The sequence below is a fragment of the Aquila chrysaetos genome, chromosome 10 (assembly GCF_900496995.4).
Source record: "Aquila chrysaetos chrysaetos chromosome 10, bAquChr1.4, whole genome shotgun sequence".
Lineage (NCBI taxonomy): Eukaryota > Metazoa > Chordata > Aves > Accipitriformes > Accipitridae > Aquila > Aquila chrysaetos.
In genome coordinates, this window is record NC_044013.1 from 15,542,845 (window position 1) to 15,565,460 (window position 22,616).

Sequence of the window (22,616 nt, forward strand, 5' to 3'; positions counted from 1 at the left end):
GCTTTAATATTTATCGTGATAGTGTAGGACTTTATACTTTAAGGCTGTCAAATCCACATGTACATCCCTCTGCTGCATGGCAAAGGTTTTAGTTTAGTTGATTAAAGAGGAAAATGTTACGGGTTTTTTTCTATAAGTGTTTGAAAGGAAATCAATATCTCTAGTTATTTTCTGATGAACAATTACGGTACTGTCTTGAGGTTTCATTGGATTATTTGCAGGTTTTTTTCTGTTTTGGTGCATTCGTATTTTGGTATTGGAATAAAATATTATCAACTGATGTGGTAATTTTTAACCTGGTCATTTTCATAATATGAGTTCACTTTTTAGAAGTCACATAAAATGGCTTAAATACTTTAGATTATTTTAATTACATTAAGTAATTTTTCAGATGTTACCATGTTCTTTGAAAGATAATTGCATGGTTTTGTAGTTTGTCTACCAATAAACTGCAAACTGTTAACTTAATTAACGATGTATTTGAGGTAGCATTTTGACAATAGCAGAGTTAGTGTACAGTCACTGTGTACTAGCATAGCACCAAAGATATGCATGGAATACTGAGTGGAAAAGCAACTACGCTTGCCATTGATATAGAACTGCAGTTCTTTTTCTTCAGTAACATTTCATTTTGCAAACATGCTTACACTGTTCACAATCTTTTGCTTCAGCTGTAAATGTTTTAACATTATGGTTTCTCCTTAAATTATTCTTCTTGTATTTGTCACGATGATATTTTTCCCAGTAAGTTGTCTGCACCATACATGTCCTCACGGACTGTGCCTTAATGTGTCTGTATATGGTGATACTCCACGGACAGGATGAAATATCAACTTTGTACAATTCTTCAAAATTTATACATTACAATAACCCTTAAAGAATAACCCTAGTGATGGCAAACATTAAAATCCATGTTCCTTTCATTTTAAGGAAAGTTAAGCAATCTGGAGCAGAAATGGTTACTTTTTTTTTTTCTTGTTTGTTCCTTTCGTATACACATTTATCTCACTTTCTGTGCTGCTTCTGTTTTAATATATTCTTGCTTATGATGCCTGTTTATGATTTGCAGTGGGCTTATGAAAAATTTAATACAATTACTATGCATTTTCAACTAATAAGCAATTCTCTCTAGCTTTTTATAATCATGGTATCTTTTAAAAATAATCTTTTGGCTAATCTTTTATGCAAAATCAGTATAATATTACTTTTATTCCCCCCCTTTTTTTTTGGCAATGGAACTGACTCTGACCATTATACATGCAGTATATAAAAATTAATATTTGTTCAGTAAGATTTACTGTACAGAAAGTTAAAATAATTATTGATATGAAATATTTCAAAACTAAAATGAAGAACCCAATTATGTTTTATGAAGTACAATAAACCAGCCACTCCTTTTATTTTAACTGTACAAATTGCAGAGTCTCACCACCTCAGTTAAGCTGCACCGTTTTAGCTTTGTTACATTTATTTCCCCTATTCTTTTGCCCAAACTGAGGGACTTGTTTGAATGGAAAAATTATATACATGGAAGACTTCTACTTCTTGGAAATTCATGTTAGAGTATTTTTCATTATACTCAGCAAAGATCTCCTCTGGGCATATTTCTTTGTTGCCCTTGTTCTGTGGATTGCATTAACCTTTCTGGTTATGAGAAATCAATTGCAATGACTTGTTGACTTCAGATGAGGAAGGTCAGGAGGACCATAAGCTAAAACCTTGCCCATGCCAACTGTGGTTCCTGCAAGCATATGATTGGCTCGAAACCAGTTCTTTTGTCCATATGTCAGGTTGGTTATTAACCAATTCTTACAGTGGAATGACCATTTTACTCAAGCACAGATGCCAGCCAATTAAAGGTTTTATGGATTTCCTACTTAACTCGGTATTGCTATTTCCAGAGCTCAATGTCACTGACTGTACTCCCATGGTACCATGTGCTTCTTTGCCATTTTAAACAATGGTTTTAAACAATTAAAACATTCTTTCTTTGCCATTTTAAACAATGGTAATGAAAATATCAGTGGATGTTTCAGTATCTGATATTGCCAAGCAAGTCTGTATTAAAACAGATGGCCACAAGGATTGTTAATACTGTAGCAGGATGTAGCTTTTGTGTTGCACTATAGGCATTCTCTTTAGGAAGGCCAAATGCTAGTTTTGTAATTGTACCAAAGAAGGTGGCGCACCATGTAAAAAAACTTTGTCCTATTTGACCCCTAGTTGTTACTGTATTTCATTCCATACTTAATGCTGGTAGAAGAGATAATATATCTTTTTGCAACTGTATTGCATATAATAGAGGAAGGTGAGCTCACACTGGCTGAAGACAGACAATTACTTGAAGGTTAACACGCTCCAAATTTTAGAAATAGCTGTTAGTAGAGTCTTTAATGTATGAATTGAAAATATTTTGGGTTTTTTTTAAAGTAGCTTTTAAAAAATGGATCTGTGGAACTTTTATTACTTCCTGCTGCACCTGGGCTCTGCTTGGCTTAGAAATAAACAGTCCCCCTGCAGCATAGGGTCTCAGAACTAAGTTGGGCATTTTCTTACTTTTGCCATCCTTCCTGTAATAGAGTTTCTGCAAACCAAATGACAAAAACACAGCAAATTTCATGTTTTGGCAAAACTGGTCAGATGATTCACTTATGCCTAAAGATGAAAAGAAATTTCAGCTGGCTTCAAGTTAGCTGTATTAGTTCTAGTTCTGGGCATAATCGCAGTAAAAATGTTGCTGATACATTTATACATTGAGTTTCTTTATTGACCTAGAATAATAAATTAAAGGCACTGTAGTCACATAATGTCTTCAACAGAAGACAGGGCAGATATTCATAAATTCTGTGTTAATTATACCTGTAGACATACCTATATATGAATGAAAATACATTGATGCTCTCCATTGTTTAGAAGGAGCACAATAATAGTTTATGTATATGTCCGTATAGGTAACTCTAGAAATTTTTGTAGCAGCTGAGATGCAGAAATTCTTCAGCAACACAAGCAGTTAATGTCAAAAGTTGCTGAACGTGATCCTTGGACATACAGGGTTTTTCACATAGTAATTCTCTATAAATGCACCCTTGAAAAAAAATTGGCACAATAAACAAATGAAATGAGTTTGTATCTTTTGAAAGTTAATCATGGTATTGGGATGCACACTTACGTAGAGCCTTTCTTTCAGTGAACTTGCAATGAATTGCAATTGTGAAAGATTGAAACAAATACAGGCTGCTTTTTGTTTGGTGTTTTTTTGTTTTGTTTTTTTTAAAATTGTTTGGATATTTTAGCTAGAAACATTTCTTTTTTTCCTTTTTTCCTATTTCACTGTTACTTAGTTTTATCATAAGCATTTGATACAATGACAGCTTTTAACTTCCATTTTTCTTTATTGTATGATAAGTTATTTTGCAGTTGTCACCACAGTATTTACAGTTTTGCCTTTGCAAATGGGTAAGACTGGCAAATACTTCTGGTGTGCTGTTACAATGTCAGCTGTTTGCAAAAGCATGTGTAAAGCCTCAGCATTTTTTAAAAATACTGTAACCCCTATATTAGTTAATATCAGTGATTTAATTGACTTTGAGTTCATCATGGTTTGGCCATCTTATAGCAGCCTAGTTTTTCCCATCTTTTTACACTCCCAGCAAGCCTAAATTTGTGAAATACAGGTCAGGCCATGCAGGATGAACCAGCCTGCCAGTTCTCTCAGTAGTAAGCATGTGAAACACGGAGGGTGTGAGCAAAGCCATAATCCCGATCTCTATTTTTAATGAGCTGAGAAGATAGTGTTAAACTGAAATATGCACTGCATAACGTGGTTATAGGAGTCAGCTTCCGCAAAGCTGCTGGTCTGGGCCTTTGTTCACACAGACATTAGACATCCTTTGTTTTGCCCCTCCTTCTCTTCTTCAGCAGTCATTCAATGACAAGCGTAAAAAGAACCTCTTTTCCCGAAAATTTCCCTTCTACAAGAACAAGGACCAGAGTGAGCAGGAAACCAGTGATATTGACCGTAAGTATGTGGCATTCGATGGAGAGCAAAGCACATGTAGAAGGGCCTGCTAGATTGCAGTAGGGTGTTACCATGGAGACAGTTTCATGAGCTGCAACAGGCTAATGAGCTTGAGGTGCCAATGACAAACTAATCTACAAAATCAATAAAACCATTTGTTTGCAGTTAAAGTAAAATTTAATCCAAGAGTATCCCAGTTTGGAACAGACTGGGTAATACTGTTGAGTAACGGCGTGTACATAACCGGAGGAGGTAATAGCCTTCCAGCGCTGTCAGTGATGGTTCCTCATTTCTGACTTGGAGGAGAGGGCACAGCAGCGAAGAAATTATAATGGAGTTTACCAGCTTCTTGAATCAGTCCCTTTAGACTGGTTTCTTCAAAGTGACTAATTCTAATTCGGTTTTCCTAATGAAGGGAGGTTACTTTGATTTTCATCGTTGTTGCCAGCACTAAAAAAAAAGTGTCTTCTCAAAAAGCAATTGCATAAGTTTGCTAATTCAGACCAGGTCCGCTGCAAACTGTGTTCTCTGCCATTTGCATCACTGATTACACTTCATGTGCCAGTCAGGTCAAATCCTATAGACTTATCTTTCCCTGTGATGTTCTGGGAACTGTCTCCTGTCGTAGCGCCAATTTTATATATTACTGACAATTATTTTCTTTGTGATTGTCTTTTTATTGCTTGCCCTCTGGGGACTACTCTGCAGGAGGTCCCTGACGACATGGGATCAAAAGGCCTGAGTAAGTGATCAAAATACTCCCAAGTTATTTTAACCTCCATCTGAAAAATTACTACTATTTTTTTTTTTTTCTAACAGATCTCTTTGAGACTGGTGCTGTACTGGCATAAGGAGGTTGATTCTAAAAATGTTTCATAAGCTTTTTCTATTTTGTAATGTTCTGGGGGTTTTTGCTTTCAGGAACAAGTTACTTTCATGTGACTATTACATTAGGTTTTTTTGTTGTTCAGAAGCTTACCAGCTCTTACTTGTTTGTCCTTAACAGTACTGTGTTTTTAAATTTGGTGATTATCTTTTTTTTATGTCACTATTATCTTGTCTTTGTGGGTTTATTTATTTAAAAATAACCTATGGCTTTTTACAGTAATAGTACAACCATTGCCGTAATACTTTAACTAGTTAGTTTTCAATCCTCTCTCTAGGTGACTGACGTTTACAGTTATTTAAACAAAAAACTTTGCTTAACAAATGCCATGGAAGTTTTTCTGTCTGACTTACTTGAACTCTTATGATGCTTTTAGACCAGGTAGAGGGGTAGCTAATAGAGGAGACACGTAAGCATTTGTTGTCGTTCTTGCAGAAATGTTAACTACTTGAATCCAGTAAGATTAAAAAGTCACTGAGTACTCTTAACAGATCTGTTTGTCTACACAGACACCGCCACTGTACTAAAATGACAAAAAAAAAGTCAAGACCTTGCTTTCATCACAGCTATTAAACACGTACATTCTTATGCATTTATGGAATAGCAAAATTAGTCACTAAAATTATGTGACTGAAGGTCATTAAAAATAACATTTCTGCCCAGGGCATAACTGTTATGTACAGTGTTCCTGAAACGACATGTAAGAAGCAGTGTACTTCTATACTTGGCCTCAATCATTAAATTATAGCATTGTATCTATAATTATATTTTTTATATATATATATTATATTAGTTGTATATATAATTATGTTATATTATAACATTATATCTATGTCTATAACATTAATCTTCTATTTCTGAAGTGGCCATTTTCAAGGAAATTCTTGGTCTAGAGCAGAAGCCCTTAGCAACCTTTATGGCCTTATGGTTTAGAGCAGAAGATCATAAGCAGCCTTTATGGCCTTATGATCATGCCTAGTTTAAACTATGTATTATGGTCCAGAAATGTCACTAGGTGATTCTGTTATAAAAACAAATGGCTTCTAGCCTGTTTTTCAGCACAGTCAAACTTTTTGAAACTGCCTTACCACGCTTAATGCAAACTGTGTTAGTTGGGCTCTGCAAGACTGCTGTTTCTGCTGGCATTTTAGGCTTTACATCTTCACCAATTGTGCCCATTAACGGACTATCACAACACTTGTATTCTTAATTGACAATGTCTCCCTTTCATATTCTGCCACAAGGCTTTTAAACATCACTATTTGCCTCTTCCATGCCAATGTGGACATTCTTTTTCCAAGACAAGAAAATGAAATAAATCCAAACTGCTGGTACTCACAAACTTTAGGAAGAATTTGTCTGTTTTGCCTGCACAGAAATGAAATGAGGGAGTCTAGCCAGAGATTTGTGGTTTAAAGATATTAGTTCACTTTATCCAAAAACATTTTAAAAGATTAATTAGTTTACATATGATGACTAACTTTTAAAAATGTTTATTAATCACTAGAAGCATACTCGCTTCATTAATTGTATTCTTGCTTCTAAAGTCCCCTTGCTTCCTTCTTTTCAATCTTGTATGAGAGGAACCACACTGAATTTAATGTATTGTAAAGGCTCCTCTTGACAAAAACATGTATTATCGTATGCACACAGTTAGGTACATAATTTCACATTAATTGTGTTTAATTTGTATAGGTCAAACACAAGCTTCTTTATGCAGTCTTAACCTGTGAATGTTAGTGTTTTTCATTACAAATAGACACACTGATGAGTGCCATGAAAATTGATTCTTTATTGTGAAGTTCAGCAATATCAAAGTTCGTATTTGTTCACCAGATTTGTAGAATTTTCAGGTAACTAGCAGCATAGATTGATACCTGAAATTCTTCAATTGCATTAATTTTTATCATAAAGGTATGTAATGCAGTTACATAGCTTAAAATAAACACCTTGTAGCTACTAAAGTATTTTGATTACTATGCAAAAGGTATGAAATTAATATAGATAGTCCAGAATGAAAGTTAAAAGTCAGGAGCTTTTGAAAACTAAAGCATTGCGGGGGGCGGGCGGGGGGTGGAATCTTAATTCAGCATTGCACTTCAAGTAAACTATTTAATATACCATAGGAAAGTGTCTATTATTGAACGTGCTACTCTGTATTTCCTGCAATATAGTCCAATATTTTCTGCTACAAGACTCCTAATGTAATCAATAAATTGCCTGCATAAATGTTGAAATGCATAATCCCAGACTTTTTGCACAACAAAATTCATTTTGAAGTGAAAACCTAAAAATTGCAGGGTTACATGTGAACTATGAAGTAGTATACTTTTCGTAATCTTCTTTTGATGTGCTATTTAATGTTTTTCTTTTTATTAACATCAATTCCTTTCGTATGAAATTAAGCTTGATCCTGACAGCTATGAGAAGTACCTTAAAACTTTTTTATGCAGTATGTATTGATTTCAGCATTTCGATATCAGTATTGTCTTTCATCTGGATTATTTTGTGTCAGTTTGCTTTCTTTTGGACTCATGCCATTAGTGTATGTTCCTTATTTTTTTTCCATTGTGTTGCAATTTCAGAGCATGTAACCTCTAACGCCAGCGATAGTGAAAGTAGTTACCGTAAGTGTTTTTAAGTTCTTTGTTTATTTAGAACCTTTGTTTAGTAGCTCTTTCTTTGGTTTTGTCCTTCTTGTTTTTTCTGGCTGTTTACGTGTTAAGTAGAACTTCCTAGTCACCTTCAGGTGAAATCCATATTCATGTGTTTGGTGGAGTACTGCAAATTGTGTTGTGTCTTTGTTTTTAAAAAACTGACTGGAGAGAATCATTGCAAACCTCCTTTATGGTTATTTTTATTGTGATCTATGATTTTCTTAGTTCAGCTTAATTTGAATCTGTTCCTCTTTTTTTTTAAATTATGTGAGCTAGCTAGATCTATTAAAACCTAAATGTAAATTTAATGCTGACAAATATAATTATATGTAGTTGAGCTTAATACCAGAAGTGTAATTAAACTGTGTAATCTGTTTAATAGTACATAACTATCTACAATTTTTCACAACGGATACTCAGATTTAATATGTATATGCTTCTAATGAAAGTCAAGATAAGCAAATGTGTTTACCCTTGCTTTCAGCTTTCATTTATCTATTTTGTCAAGTGCGGGTGCTTAATATGAATCTTCTTCAAAGCGTACGACACACATTCAGTGCCGGAGTCAGTTAAGATAAAGTAGCGTGCTAGGCATGCATGCACGTTCTCTCTCTCTCTGAAGACATAGCATCTTTTAAATACTAGACTGAGTTAGCTTTTTTTACGAGCCCAAGCTACAGTACTATTTACTGTTACCCAAGCTACAGTAGTACTACACGTTCACAGTGGGTAATATGCTGCATGATGCTGCTCTACAATGCTTTAAAATGTCTTAAACCAGAGCCAGAACTTCAATCCCACTGGTCATTTCCAGTGAACAGCTCAGTACGGTTCACAGTTCAGACCTGGAACCCTGGACAGAGCAGAGCAGGAAGGTGAGAAAGTTGAGGATTTGAAGAGGAATATGAAAAGAAGGGAACAGTGGAAGTCACGCAGTGTGACACTGAGTGGCTTACTGATCAGCCTGCTGGTGGCCTGCTAACTGTATGGCGGGCACTTCAGAAACAGATATAATTTATGTTAGGGTAATAAGGCAGGTGGTTCATTAACAGATATATTTGTTTGGAAGTTGTAGATCTTCTCAGAGGTGATGATCCACATTTTTTCTTCCAGTTGATTACACTGAAGGAGAGAATTTATACATGTATATAAAATGCTAACAGTGTTGTAGACTGTAACTGAAAAGAAACCACTTGGGGGAGGCATTCATGTTCCCTGAGAATAACACAAAATTGAGCATGTATGGAAGTCGCCTTTGACGAGCTTATAATTTTTAACCTTTTTTGATGACACACCATTAAACCTACCGAACCATGACTGTTTCTTTATAAATTTGCTGTTTTCCGCTCTCCGCCCCACCAAGGTTTTTTCAGAGCTTGCTTTATTTATGTTTAAAGCTTGTTATTGGTACTACTAGTTAGTTTTTTACTCCGTTGTTACTTGAGAAGCCCCGATTTTATTATGAATGTCATGGATTTGCTTATCTGGATGTGTATTTCCAAGCACTTTTTATTAAAATAATTTTTTAAATTTCTTCTTACTGCTGTCTAATATGAAAGTTATCTTGATTACAGATGAGTACGGTTGTTCAAAAGGTTCATTCTATTAATATTCATTTTTCCAAAAGTATTGAAAAGCAGTGACAATATATACTTTTTGCCCTCAATCAGGGGATGCTTTTTACTTGTTATTATCTTCTTTAGTAGTTTGCTTAACTAATGTAATTTTTGACCTTATAGCAATGTGACTTCTCCAAAGTATCTAAATATATGTGAGCTGGATCTTTCATAGATGAGTTGATAGTTGGTGATTCCCTCTTCCTCTCCCTAGCCTAAAAGGGGTGTTGAAAGTATATACTGTCCTTCTAAAATCCATTTGCATGAGTAACTTTTTGAGATATTAAAATATACAGGTTGCATGTTCTTGTGTCTGTCGTAAGGTATTCCTCACTTGCAATAACTTAGAAAATTAAAATGTTCATTCATATATTGCTGTAGTACAGTTTGAGTGCAAATTTATTGCAAATAAGAGAAGTATTTCTCTTAATGAAATTGTGAATTTGAGATTTGAAAGATCAATGGTATTTGCTATGAAATAAAGAATAAATACATAGAAGCAATATATGAATTTATAAAAGCCTTCATCTGCCACCTGTTTCTATACAACTGTGGTATAGCATTGGTATGTTCCTTTGCCTGTTGTAAGTATGGCTTATGAACTCCAAAGAATGTTCCAAAATTACACAATTGAGTTACTGAAGGACTGTATTTTATTCAAAGTTCATAGTAATGTCCTATAATTTGAGCTTGTATCTTCAGAATTATAAATTCTCTACTGCCATGGAGTTAACTTTTAGTGATTTCATTGCAAGAAATCTTACTTGGAGATATCTTGTTAGACTAGAAATAATATTTTAGAGGGATGGCAACTGAGGTATATTTCAGATGCTTTCACTAACATTTAAAAAGCCTGCAGCTGTCAAATGTCAAAATTCAGTTACTGTAGTTTCATTCACTGCTGATGTGCTTTCTGGAGCTGAGAACAACACAAAGCATTCTTTGTTTTCAACTTCATCTTTAAAAATTCATTAATAAAACAATAGTTATTTAGTATATACAATCATAATTTTTTTTTTGTAGAATTAGAGTGAAGATGTTTATATAGATGCCACTTCATGATAAAGTTAGTGGAAGATATGTACACCTTGACATACATGGTTGTCAGCCTTGTATAAATATGGAAAAATGTTATTGTAAATGCTGGCTTCAAAGTATGGAGAATGTTTATGATGAAGGTGGCATTGCTTCTAGCAGTGAATGATAGCATGCATGCATTTCATTCAGGGAAATGTGTCTAAGAGCATTTCAATAATGCTTTAAAATTCTTCTTGTGCTTGATGTAAATTTGACATGCTAACATAATCCAGGAAATTATTTATGCTCTATGTGTCTTATGCTTTAAAATTTTGTGTTTGGCTTATCTTTGTGATTTTTATAATTCATTGCTCTTGAAAAATGTCCTTCATCAGTATCATTGTAATGCATATTACTGAGGAATGTCCGAATCATTATAGTTCATTGAATGACTCAATTTAAATATGTTGGTTTAGAAAAAAAATACATAGATATGTCTTTGCATTTACATTTTAGGTGGCCAAGAGGAATATGTCTTGTCATATGAACCAGTCAATCAACAAGAAGGTTTGTAGATATCACTCGGGAAAAAATACCATCTGAATTATCTGAATGCTTCATGTGCCCCTATGTACTGAGCACCATGTTAAACTTCTTTACTCTTTTGAACTTGTTACCGTTATTCAAATGAATAAAGCATAAAGGCATAAATTATTAAATGCAATTGCTAAATTATTTAGTGCAAAATCCAAGGGTGTGCTTCTTAAAATGACTTACTCTGTGTGGTTTACATTGCATAAGGAAAATATGGTATGTTTAACAGTTTTGTCAGTGTGAACCTCAGAAATTATAGTTTTCTTCTTTTTCATATTGCTTAGTGTTCTCACTGTTGCAGTTCCTTTTTTTCTGTCATAGCAAAAAGTGTGTCAATAGATCATTTGTCTATTTAGGTAAACTTTTATTGAAATGTCTCTAAAACATGGCAGTCTCCCATTTCTGTATGGGCTTCTTATATGGCTAATTTGGTTAGCAATTGCCAAGTGATATTCTCCCCCTGCCCCCGGAAAAAAGGTATTTTTCAATTAAGTGGAAATCGATAGGAGAAAATACTTTCTCACACCTGCATTTAAAATAAAATGGTTTTCACTGATTTTTAATGGGATGCTATCATTTCCTTTCACCTTGGTGCTGACCTTGCTTCACTGTGTATAATAGATACAGAATTTTTAGTGTTCCCATTCACCACCACAGATGCTAACGGTTGATTTACATTCTCTGATACATAGCTCATATATTTGTAAATTAATCGGTAAAACGGATGTCCTTTGGGAGCATTTGATATCTGTTACCTATCAAATAAGGTGGCAGTGGAAGTAAATATACGTCATGTATTTACATGAATTTTGAGTGTCAAGTTTTCATTTTTAGTTTCATGCAGTGGGTGGCACCGCCCAGTTGCTTTTAATAGCATTGTGGAACATATGTGACTTGTCAATCATGGCATATGGACTCCATTTCATCAGTAAGCTTCCAAAAGTAATAAAAATTGTTATATAAGACTAACACAAACTACATTATTTATATCATATAATTTGTAATTTTGGTAGGCTCCAAATAAGATCATGGATGAGAAATGCATGAGTTAAGACCATGCTAGAAATGGGGAAATGGTAGGCCCTCTTTGATGTACTAAGCAAGCTATGCTTAAGCTAGGGAACTGGAGGTTTGTTACCCTCAAATGAGCAGCTGCTGGGTCTCTGTATGTATGCACACCAGAGGGTCTCACAAAATGAGAAACATCTTTTTAGCTGGCACTAGCATCCCAGATTCTGATAGCTTAATGGTTTAGTAAGAACAATAGTAATATCAAGTGAATTAATGTCAAGGTTGAAGAGAAAAGGTGAATAAGACTTTGCACAAGCCAATGGTTTGGTAACTGTTATATTGTAAAACTAAAAATTTTAGAGAGCCAAATGCTTTGGCATTTAAATACGTGACTGTAATTCTCTTTGTGAGTCTAACATAGTGTATGGGGAAGGCCAGAAAAGACCTAGCACCTCGTTTCTTTGCTTAGGAGCAGTAATACATTCCCTGCATATGTTACTTGCGTTTGTCCACAAATTCACTTCCACAGTAGTCTGGGTTTGGTTTTTTGTTTTTTTTTTTTTTTTTTGTAAGAAGCCCAGAGGAGTAAAGAACTGTAATGACCAAAACAGATTTAAAGCTGCTTGGATTTGAGACACTAGTGGGCTACCCTTAGTCTTTAAGCAAAGATGTTTGTTGTTAAATTAATAGGTTGACAGTTACTGGATCCAAGACATTCCTTTTATGAATATATTAATACCATCGAAAGAAAGTAGCTCTGATTAAAATTAAGTCAAATTAAAATATATTTATAGGTCAAACTTTATTTAATTTGGACTTATTTGTGCAGTAAAGTCAGATTGAACCTAAAACTAAAATTTATGCAGCTGAAATTACGTGCTAATGCCAAGATACTTAGGCGTTATTGTCTTCATGATTCTTGCAGTATAATCGGCTATTTTCTGCTTATCTTAATTTCCAACCAAAAGCCCTTTATAACTTCATAAAAAATTAAGCTGCTTTTAAAAGATGCTACACTTCATTTTATAAGGGTGTTAATAATTACAGAAGCTATATATAGTTGAGTCTTTATATATGAATATTTAATTGTGATCTTAGAGAACATAAGAAGCTTCTCCCAACACAGAACTAGAATTTCACGAACGGTGCTACTGCTTAGGTACCTCTGAAGTGAAAAGACTTTCAAATTTCCCCCTTCTGCTTTTTTCATTACAACGAAGGATGTTACTTTGTGAAAAGATTTTTTTTTTTTTTTTTTTTTCTTTTTCCCCCCCTCTCCCAAAGACTTCAGTCACCCAGGGTGGTGATTTGAGGCTGAAGATCTAACATCTTACCATGCTTACAATATTAATTGATTTACATTCTTAAACATGTTTGTATTCTCTTTAGGAGTACATATTCTTTCAGGTATTAAAATCATTACCATGTGATAAAGCTTATTTTGCTGAACTGTGAAAGTTAGCAAATATACTGAAATGTAACTGATGTTATTCCTTTATGTTTAATAGTCAGTTACACTCGACCTGTGATTGTTTTGGGACCCATGAAAGACAGAATAAATGATGATCTGATCTCAGAATTTCCAGACAAATTTGGCTCATGTGTTCCACGTAAGTCTCAGCAAATACTAAAGCAATTCTAAATGATTTATTTCTGTTAATTTTCTTAATAGACATCCTCTGAATGTTGAGTTAAAAAAAAGTTAATATATTGTTTAAACTTTATAGACCTGTCTTAATGGTCAGTCATCTCTTTGCTTGTGAAAATTTTGCAATATAAATGGGAGACTATTTTTTGATATTGTAGGGAAAAAAGTCACTGTTTTCTGTTTTGCTTTAAAAACTACTGGTTTATATTTAAAGATACTACTAGACCAAAACGAGATTACGAGGTGGATGGACGTGATTACCATTTTGTCACTTCTCGAGAGCAAATGGAGAAGGATATTCAGGATCACAAATTCATTGAAGCTGGCCAGTACAATAATCATCTTTACGGAACAAGTGTCCAATCAGTGCGAGAAGTAGCAGAAAAGGTAAATCAGTGCCAGTTACTTTAATTTACTGAGGTGATTATCTGACTGTGCTGACAGGGGATAAGAGAAGAATGGCAAGAAGCCATTAGGAACCCTCTGACTTTAAAAGGAATTTGTACAAAAGTAGAAGCAAAGCACATTGTCACAAATGCATTTAGGGAAATAATGAAGCTTTGGAATAATGAAAGCATTGTGATTAAATTATGGGAGAAGAGCAACCATAGTTTGTGCCCTGTTATAAAAAGAGAATCGAGAAGAAATAATTGGAATTACAGGCTAATTAGCCTAGCTCACATACATAGATCATTAACTAATTAAGAATAGTGGTGGTGGAGTCAATTAATATGATGATCCATTTGATACAGACCTGTGTGGAAGAGAACTTATAAAATTGTTATTCTTTGTGCCCTTCATGGATTTAGCTGACAAAGGGAAAAGAGTGAATGTAATAAACTCAATTTTAGAAAGACTTTTTACATAACTACCACTACATTTTGAAGACTGACCTTACCGGTTTTTATCCTGAATAGATTTTAATTAACTATTTCTTGCAAAATCTAAATATTTCTAAATTCAAACTGAAGTTTACCTGAGCTCTCTGAAAAAGAGTGGCAAGAAGGAAGCATGTTTCTTACTCTAAGTTGCTTGTTTTAAAGAAATTTTTTTGGTGAAAATTCTTTGCAAATGTTCCACATTAGGTTGATGAGTGTTGTTCTACTGGTTACAAATATGGTGCATTTACAGTAGACAATGTTGTCTGATCTGTATGAGAGAAGAAACAGCTATTTTCTAGGTGGGAACTCACAAGCATGAGCACTTCCAGTCTGGACATGCAGAGGGTAAGTGTGGTTAACCCAGGTGACACAGGAGTGTAGTTAGTCCTCTGGAAAACAGTGTACACCATTCTGGCCAAATGGCTGAGTATTGTTATTTCTGGCAATTTAATTTACTAGAATCAAAACCAAGGAGAACACGGTGGGATTCTGTGGTTCATGTGATGAAGTTTTCTTCTTCTGTCTTTCTCACCCTATGGAATAGAACCTGGCTCTGTGGTATATAGCAAGAAAAGTAAAGGAAATAAAATTAATTATGAAACTTTTGAAGTAAATGAACAGTATTTTGTTTGGGAGGCTGAACAAAGTTAAAGTTGTGAAACTATCATATGTGGTTAAATGATGAAAGTATTTATTGAACAGCTTAAACATTATAAACCTGTTGGCAGTTGCTTCAACTGGTAGCACAGATAAAATTCTTCGGTTCCATCCTGGACCTGAAATTGGCTGTGTTCTTTTGCTCATCTAGTGTGATTAGTAAGGTACAAAATGATTGTGAACCTTTTATAAACTGACATGAAGTACTGAGTACTACCAGATGTCTCCGTGCTATTAAATCTCTTGCACAGGCACAGTGGGACTTCGGGTAAATGCAGTAATTTCTCAGTTCCAGCTAACATTATTCTTCTGGGAAACAATGGCCTGTCCTTCAGAACTTGACTTCAGAATCGTGACAGGGCTGCAAACTGGTCGATCTGGGACTAGTCCTTCCTTGTAGGCCTCTCCATCTCGCTTAAGAGATGACTCTCTTCAGTGGGTCTTATTCCTTGGATACAAAAGATGATTTCCAGGTTTTCTGTGATGAATTTAAGGGCAGACAGAACAGAAGTGACTGCTACTACCCCAAAAGTACCAAAAATGGTATTCTTGCAATACCTTTAAATTGTGTTCATTTGTCCATGCTTCCAGCTGATCCCCATCTCTCATTTTGTTACCTATAATGGACACAGTTAAAGATGCTTTTTGATGTCATTGTTCAGTTATTGTAAAAGGGCACTGAGTGCTGTGCTGTCTTTCTCAATCAGATGCAGTGCAAGTAAGGAACTAAAAAATATGTAAAATACTGTTTGAATGCACTTTGCAAAGAGCTAATAGCTGCCCTGGATGAAAACATGATAATTATATCATGAAGTACTTGCATTTCTTTTCCTTGTCTTCCAAATCTTCACTTGAAAGGAATTTTCATATCCTCTTTGGAATCGCTAGCAACTTGCAAATCTCTGAGGCCACTGTTAATGCCTGTTCATTATTTATTTGGAGTAAACTGTCACAGTTATATTCCATAAGGTCCAGCACAGCTGTTGTGCTAGCAACCTAGTCCTCCTCTCTTTGCTCAAAATCCTTTGGCACCTGGCATAAGTTGTTGAGCCAAACACAGCAAATACTAAGAGTCTTATCCCAAAAAGGGAAATGGACCAGGTAATGCTCTTAATTCTCAATTCCAAGAGCACTTGCCACATTTAAAGAGAAACCATTTGAAAGATGTGGACAGGTCAGCACGTGTAGTAAAACACTCTGCTAGAACATACAAACACTTTTCTTAAATGATACCAGTCAGCACCCAGGTCACCAGACTGGCTCTGGGAAACAGCTGTCATCAGTTGGAAGCAAGAAGATATGTATTGTTCATGTGGGAAGAACACTTCTATCCTCCTTAAGAATTCCTGAAATAAAATTCTGTGGTTTTGTTGTGCAAGTGATCAAATGTAAATGATCGTAGTGATCTCTCCTGCCAGAAAGCAGAAACATGTCAGTCATTTCAGACTGCAGTCACTTCCTTGCTCTTCAACGTACCCTCCAGGAACGATCTCCCAGGAGTTCAGGAAGTGCGTTGTATATGAGTAACCATTGGTTTTATGGTGCTTGTGGGTTTGTATCCTGGCTTACAGAATTCTACCATTCACATTGGTCTCCTGCTAAAGAAAAAGCTTTTCTTATTTTAGTCACCCAACAGCGGTTTTCCACTCCCCCATCCCTTTCTAAAATGGTGGTATGGCAAATTACTCATATGCTATTTGGAAAGGAAAGAAATAAAAATGTGTGAGGTGGAAATGAGCGTATCAGAGATGAGAGGAGCTGAGGAACAGGAAGAGCCTTTGAGATGAGATATCCCAAAGAGCTGGAAAATTGCTTCTAGTGGGAGAATAGAAGTGGGGAGAAAAGCAGCCCTACCACTTTGTCTTACAACTTGCCCAAGGAACGGTTAAGTTATATTGGTTTCTCAGGAGATGAAAGATAAGCAGCCCAAATAAATTGCACTCACCATCTCAAAGTTGGTATTCTACTGTGTGGTACCTGGGGGGAGGAGAGTGCTTGCATTCAGTTCCATCTAACAATTCTGATGGTGGTGTATTTCCCTGCCATCAGGGCTGGTTACTCCTTCGGGTATGCCAGTTAAGTCATCTGGCTTCTCTCTAAACTGCATTCATGACATGGCCACCTCCCTAAAGGATCCTCAAATTATTAAAAAATAAAAATAATTTTGGCGGTGTGGTTGAAGTACAGCTGTTCCACTGCATGATTCTGCACTGATGATTGGGCTGCAACCTCTGGTAGAGAAAAGAAGGAAGAAGGGTCAGGAACATCTCAAATGATGTATGATCCCAACAGAGGAGCATTGTGGGACCTTGTGCCAAAGTGGTGAAATCATAATATCATTGATGCAGATGTTCTAATTTTGTTGGCTTCAGTGGAGATGTGTTTTCTCTTCTAAATAATTATGCTATGCGTACCTGTTACTTAAATTTTGCTTAGTGCCCTTTTCCCTTCTCTCTCACTTTTTAGGGTAAACATTGCATTCTTGATGTTTCTGGTAATGCGATCAAAAGATTGCAGATTGCCCAGCTGTACCCAATCTCCATTTTTATTAAACCCAAAACAGTGGAAAATATCATGTGAGTACAAGTAAAGTACCTCAGGCTAAATTGTTTGAGACTGTCATTGTATTTGAAAAACCAACTGCAAGTTATGTGAGGACAATTGTAATATTTGCATTTTAAATTATATTTAATTTCCTGAGTTTAATTTCTAGCGACTTTTAGATGGGGTTTCTAATTCAAATTAAAGTGCTTGAGAACAAATGTCATTGTGCTAAATTCCATGCAACATAGTGTCAGAACAGCTCATTCCCACTACAGTCTTTGCTTAGGTGTGTCATTTAGGAGACTGCCTCTTCTTAGGGTTAATACTCAGACAGCAGTTTAAAACCTTACTTGAAAAGACTCCAAGTGTTGATAGTAGGTTTTACATGTATAATGTTTTCAATTTCAGGGAAATGAATAAACGCTTAACGGAAGAGCAAGCCAGAAAGACGTTTGAGCGAGCCATGAAATTGGAGCAAGAATTTACTGAACACTTCACAGGTGTGTTTTGCTTGGGACTGTTCCCTTGCCAGAGTTGAAATTTTATTGCTTGCCATAAAATACTAATTGCCTCACTGCTGAGATAAGGCTGAACTTTGTTTTTCGGCTGATCTGTGATTGTTTCAAGGCGTAGAGCCATCTTAGTATGTCTACATTGATTTCAATTTGATCAATTAATTCTATATATACAAAAATTTACTGGGAGCTTAATTTAGGTTTTAAAAACTGTGAGACTTTCTACTATTTTCCTCGGTATTGTAGTGCAGATGTTTGCTTTGTTGATATATTGTACACTTAAAGCTTTTTATTTGCAGAGCAATTTGAGATTGCCCAGCAAAGCTCCCTGTAGAAAATGTTACTTTCCATTTTTTTTAAAATCAGGAAGTAAAGAATGATGGTAATTAATTAAGCCTCTGGAAATTGGGCACTACAGCATTATGGTGCTTAGCAAATCAAATTTTGTATGCCGTGGACTAACTGTAACAGCAAGGGATGGGCTGGAAGCACTCAAACTGTGCTAATTGTTTGCATTGTGGCTTGCAGTAGGAGGAGATTGATTAAGTCAAGATTTTTCAGGAGAACAGAAATGAGCTTTCCCTATTCCTGTCCTAGATAGACAGTCACTCCTTTCCTTCCTGTTACGTTCTCTTTTGCAGTGTTTCAGTGTTTGCTGCCCCATTCACCTCCTTTCTGTGACATGACTCCTTTACCCAATTCCTTCTTCCACATCTTATGTGGGCAGAGCTGTGAATACAACAGCCTGTTCCACCTGGGCAGAGACACAGGAAGGGGTGGTGGCTTCACATGGGAGGAAGATAGAAGACCCAGTCGACTCCCTGCCCCAGTCTTCCTGCTGCCTTGTTCTCTACATTGTGTGCTACCCACACAACGAACAACTTGAGTCCATCCCTTTTTGTCTGCCTCCCTCCCTCTCTGCTGCCTTGCAGCTGTCAGTTTATCCCAATACTGCATCTAGCTCTCCCACTCTTCCCATAGCTATCTGTCTGCACCCAGGAAGTTATGGGACTCTCAACATGTATTGCAAATTCTTTCTATTATAGAGTCCCTTACCAAATGACTTGCAAATGTGTCAGGATTGTTCAGGAAACGAATCAGTTTATTATAATAGATACTAAATAGTAGCTGGAATTTTCCGAAGCTGTCTCAGGTCATTATATAGGACACTTTTTCAGGAAATGAAAGGACATAATTCAAGATGTTTCAGAAGACCTCTGGGTGCTTTTTAAGTGCTCAGGGCCATGTTTCTTCTCAGAAGTAATAAGGCTTGTTGACAAAGGAAGATAGCAGTGGTCAGACTTCTGTCCTTGATAATCCAGTTCAGGCCAGAATCCTTCTCTGAATCTGTTTGAGATACTTGAAGACATTACAAATCCCACTTACTACTTAAAATTTGGAGGCTGCCACCCATGTGAGTTGGGTGGTAAAACAGAATGTGTAAGCGTTCCCTAATCTGTTAAAAAATACCACATCATGTAGGGTAACTGAAATCAATTTCATTGGCAGGTTAAGTTTAAACAGACTTAAACTTTGCAGCAAAGCACATGAAGAGCACATCCATCTTCTGTTTTGAGGGTATTGAGCTTTGGAAGAGGTGTGGTTAAACATAGCTGGAGAGAAGTAAGGTGCTGAGGCTTACAGCTATTTGCATTGCAAAGATGTTCCTAAATCTTTCTAATGCACTGTTGTGCTGTGAACGTTATACTTGACCTATAATAATTGAACAGCCTCCTCCCACAGGCACGATGGGCTGCAGATGGGGAGAAAGTTTTTAAGAGATGGGAATGGTGATTCGGAATAAAAAGGAAGTAATTTGCATGAAAGCAAAGCTCAGAAGCAGCAGTAATATATTAATGCACAAAAGAGTGAGTCTGGCCTGCCTCCAAAACTATCTTTCATGCTAAACTTTGTTTCTTGGATTATCAACACTGAGGTGGCGATCTTAATTAAAAAGAAGTTGCTATCTCACTCATGGTGATTGCTTTTTCAGACTGAAGTGTGGTAAGAACAGCTCAAACTTCATCCTCCTTTTCACCAGACCGTACTTTACTCTGATATGCCAGAACACATCCATACTGGCTCATTTCTAATTACTTTCTAGCCTTGGAGAAAATATATCTAACTTAGACCATCTGAATATAAATTGCACTTTTAACTATATATTGAAGCCTATCATCTATAAAACTTGAATCTATTGGTGGGGCAACAAATTCCATGAGTTCCTCCTCTTTTTGGCCAAAAGCAAAGGTAGTGCTAGCAGGTAGAAATCCCAAGGTCAGCCAGCCTTGCTATGAAGTTTCAGGATCCAGCTGCGGAGTTCACCAGTCTGCATTACACCAAGCCTGACTGACTGCATGAGGACACAGCCCTGTACTCTGTCTTGCCTTGTGTTGGAAACACACATGAAAGTTGGACCAAAAAGAATACTGAAGGATGCACATTGACTCAGGCAAACTCTAATGTGTGGTTAGGAAAAGCAAAAAAACCTCCTCAGTTGTATGTGTAGTAAAGTGAAAACCGCTTCTGAACCCCAAGCCTCGAGTGGGAGACATGGTGCTTAGTGTGTCCTGCAGTACCATCAACAATGTGCTTCACTCTAGCACAGAAACCAGAAATCGCAGTGGGTGTCTGTTCCTTCAGCAACCTAAAATCCTCTTGCCACTGTGAGAGAAAGACAGCTTGGCCTGGAACATCTTGGTTTCTGTACAGAGCTAGGAAGGACGATTGCTGATTGCCACATTATGTTTTGCAGCTATTGTCCAAGGAGACACACTGGAAGAAATCTACAACCAAGTGAAACAGATCATAGAAGAACAGTCTGGGCCTTACATCTGGGTTCCAGCAAAGGAAAAATTATGAAAACAGATTTTTATTTTTCATTTTCTAACTGACATCACCTACTACATCTGACGACTCTTAAGCCCTTTCAGTGGAGCCTGCCTCTAGTCCTTTCCAGCGTGGTTCACACCCTAACCATCACATTCTGCAGTTCCCATAATGCTTTACATTTGGTGTCTCTCTTAGTTTAAATAATTCGTATTATTGTGTGTTGTTGGTTTGCCATTTTTCAAACATGACAGTGGAATGGCCTGACCAGCTATTAGTTTGGGGTGGGGGTGGGAGGGAATTGCTTGGTAAAAATTCCTTAATGTTTAAGGGAAAGTAACTTTCAAAGATTTTTTCAAAAAAGCTTTATAGACATTCTTTTAAAATTTCATAACAATTGAAAGAAAAGTTGTATTCAAGGAAGTTGTAAATCATGAGTAACTTTGCACGCTTAACTTTAATAGCATGGTTTGGTCAGGGCAATCAATTGTAGGTTTTATTTTCTGAGTTAAATTCTATTCTCACAGTATTTTTTTTTTTTCCTTTCTTTCCGGGCAGTTAGAGAGAAACTTTCAAATTTTGAGTTAACATTTTCATTAACTCCCATTACTACTCCTCAAGGGATATTCATTTTCATAATTTCATATGGATATTCGTATAATATATTTTTTCATTTTTTGCCAATAAAATTGCTAGGGACAAAGATGTGTAATGTTTTTAATCTTCCTCATGAAACACTATTTATAGTGTCTTACAGAAATTGTTTATAGATAATGGTCATCACACTTTTTGAGCCTAAAATATGTTTAGGTGCTAGGAAACCTTGTATTTTTCAGAGGAATGCCAAATTTCCATTGGCAGTAATACAGAAAACAGCTGCAGAGATGGTCATTAGGGCAATGAGAGAATGATTCGTAGCCTAAAAATGTGTGTGTTCTTAGGGGTCAGATTTTAATGAATATTTTACCCACAATAACTGCCTATTTTGTTATAATAAATATATATATATTAAACTTTCTTTAACTAAACTCTGTAACTATGGGAATTATTTTCTTTACATAGTTGCGCACACGTATAAATATATATATATAAAATATATATTTTTCTTTTACCACCTACTCCTAGCTTTTTGTTTTGAATAAAAATACAAATTAGAATTTACCTTCCTTAATCACGAGAAATCAAATGGGCTATGGTGGCTGGGCATAAAGTCCAGGGAATATTAGTTACAAGAAAAAAATACATGCAAGTTCTCCTCTTTTCTACAGAATTTCAGGTGTTTGTTTCTCCCCCCCACCTTGTAATTATGCATGTCTTAACCAAAGGGAGAATTCAGTCAACGATACATTTTATTTTTCTGTACATGTTCATCTCGGATTGCATAGGCACAAGATCTTCCATTTGCAATGCACAAACTTCTGTGCTGAATGTTATAAATACGTTGTACCAAAACATGGAGCTACCTTCAGTAATGAAATTCTCTAATTCCCGTATTATTTGGTACCTGCCGTTGCTTGTTTGAAACTGATTGTTTATAAGAGGGGTGTACTTATGGCAGTCATGGGGCAGTCACACAACCAAATTAGCTTTGGTTTGTAAAGAATTATCAACACTATCCATTCCATTTGTTAGAAAGAGGAGAACAGCTAATAAACTTTATTGTACAATATATTTGTCAAGTGTGTTTTTAATCAAAAGAAATACAGGTGTTGTAGCATTTTAAAATAAATGACTCGGACTGTA

General features: G+C 35.8%; 1 protein-coding gene across 35 annotated transcripts in view; it reads left to right on the forward strand.

The window, feature by feature from the left end:
- The window catches only part of DLG1 (discs large MAGUK scaffold protein 1), a 172,919-nt gene extending 150,377 nt beyond the window's left edge, over nt 1-22,542 (forward strand). For 15 of the 35 annotated variants that reach the window (XM_030027191.2, XM_030027192.2, XM_030027200.2 and 12 more), the window contains 9 exons: nt 3,919-4,018; nt 7,490-7,531; nt 9,121-9,156; nt 10,711-10,761; nt 13,308-13,409; nt 13,662-13,834; nt 17,452-17,561; nt 17,938-18,029; nt 20,800-22,542. In XM_030027191.2, coding sequence (XP_029883051.1) covers nt 3,919-4,018; nt 7,490-7,531; nt 9,121-9,156; nt 10,711-10,761; nt 13,308-13,409; nt 13,662-13,834; nt 17,452-17,561; nt 17,938-18,029; nt 20,800-20,906 — 813 coding nt within the window. In that variant the 3' untranslated portion in view covers nt 20,907-22,542. Of the gene's footprint in view, nt 1-3,918; nt 4,019-4,726; nt 4,761-7,489; nt 7,532-9,120; nt 9,157-10,710; nt 10,762-13,307; nt 13,410-13,661; nt 13,835-17,451; nt 17,562-17,937; nt 18,030-20,799 lie in introns of all 35 variants that reach the window. The other 20 variants (XM_030027198.2, XM_030027199.2, XM_030027211.2 and 17 more) reach the window with 7 other exon arrangements.
- Nucleotides 22,543-22,616: the final 74 nt, after the last annotated feature.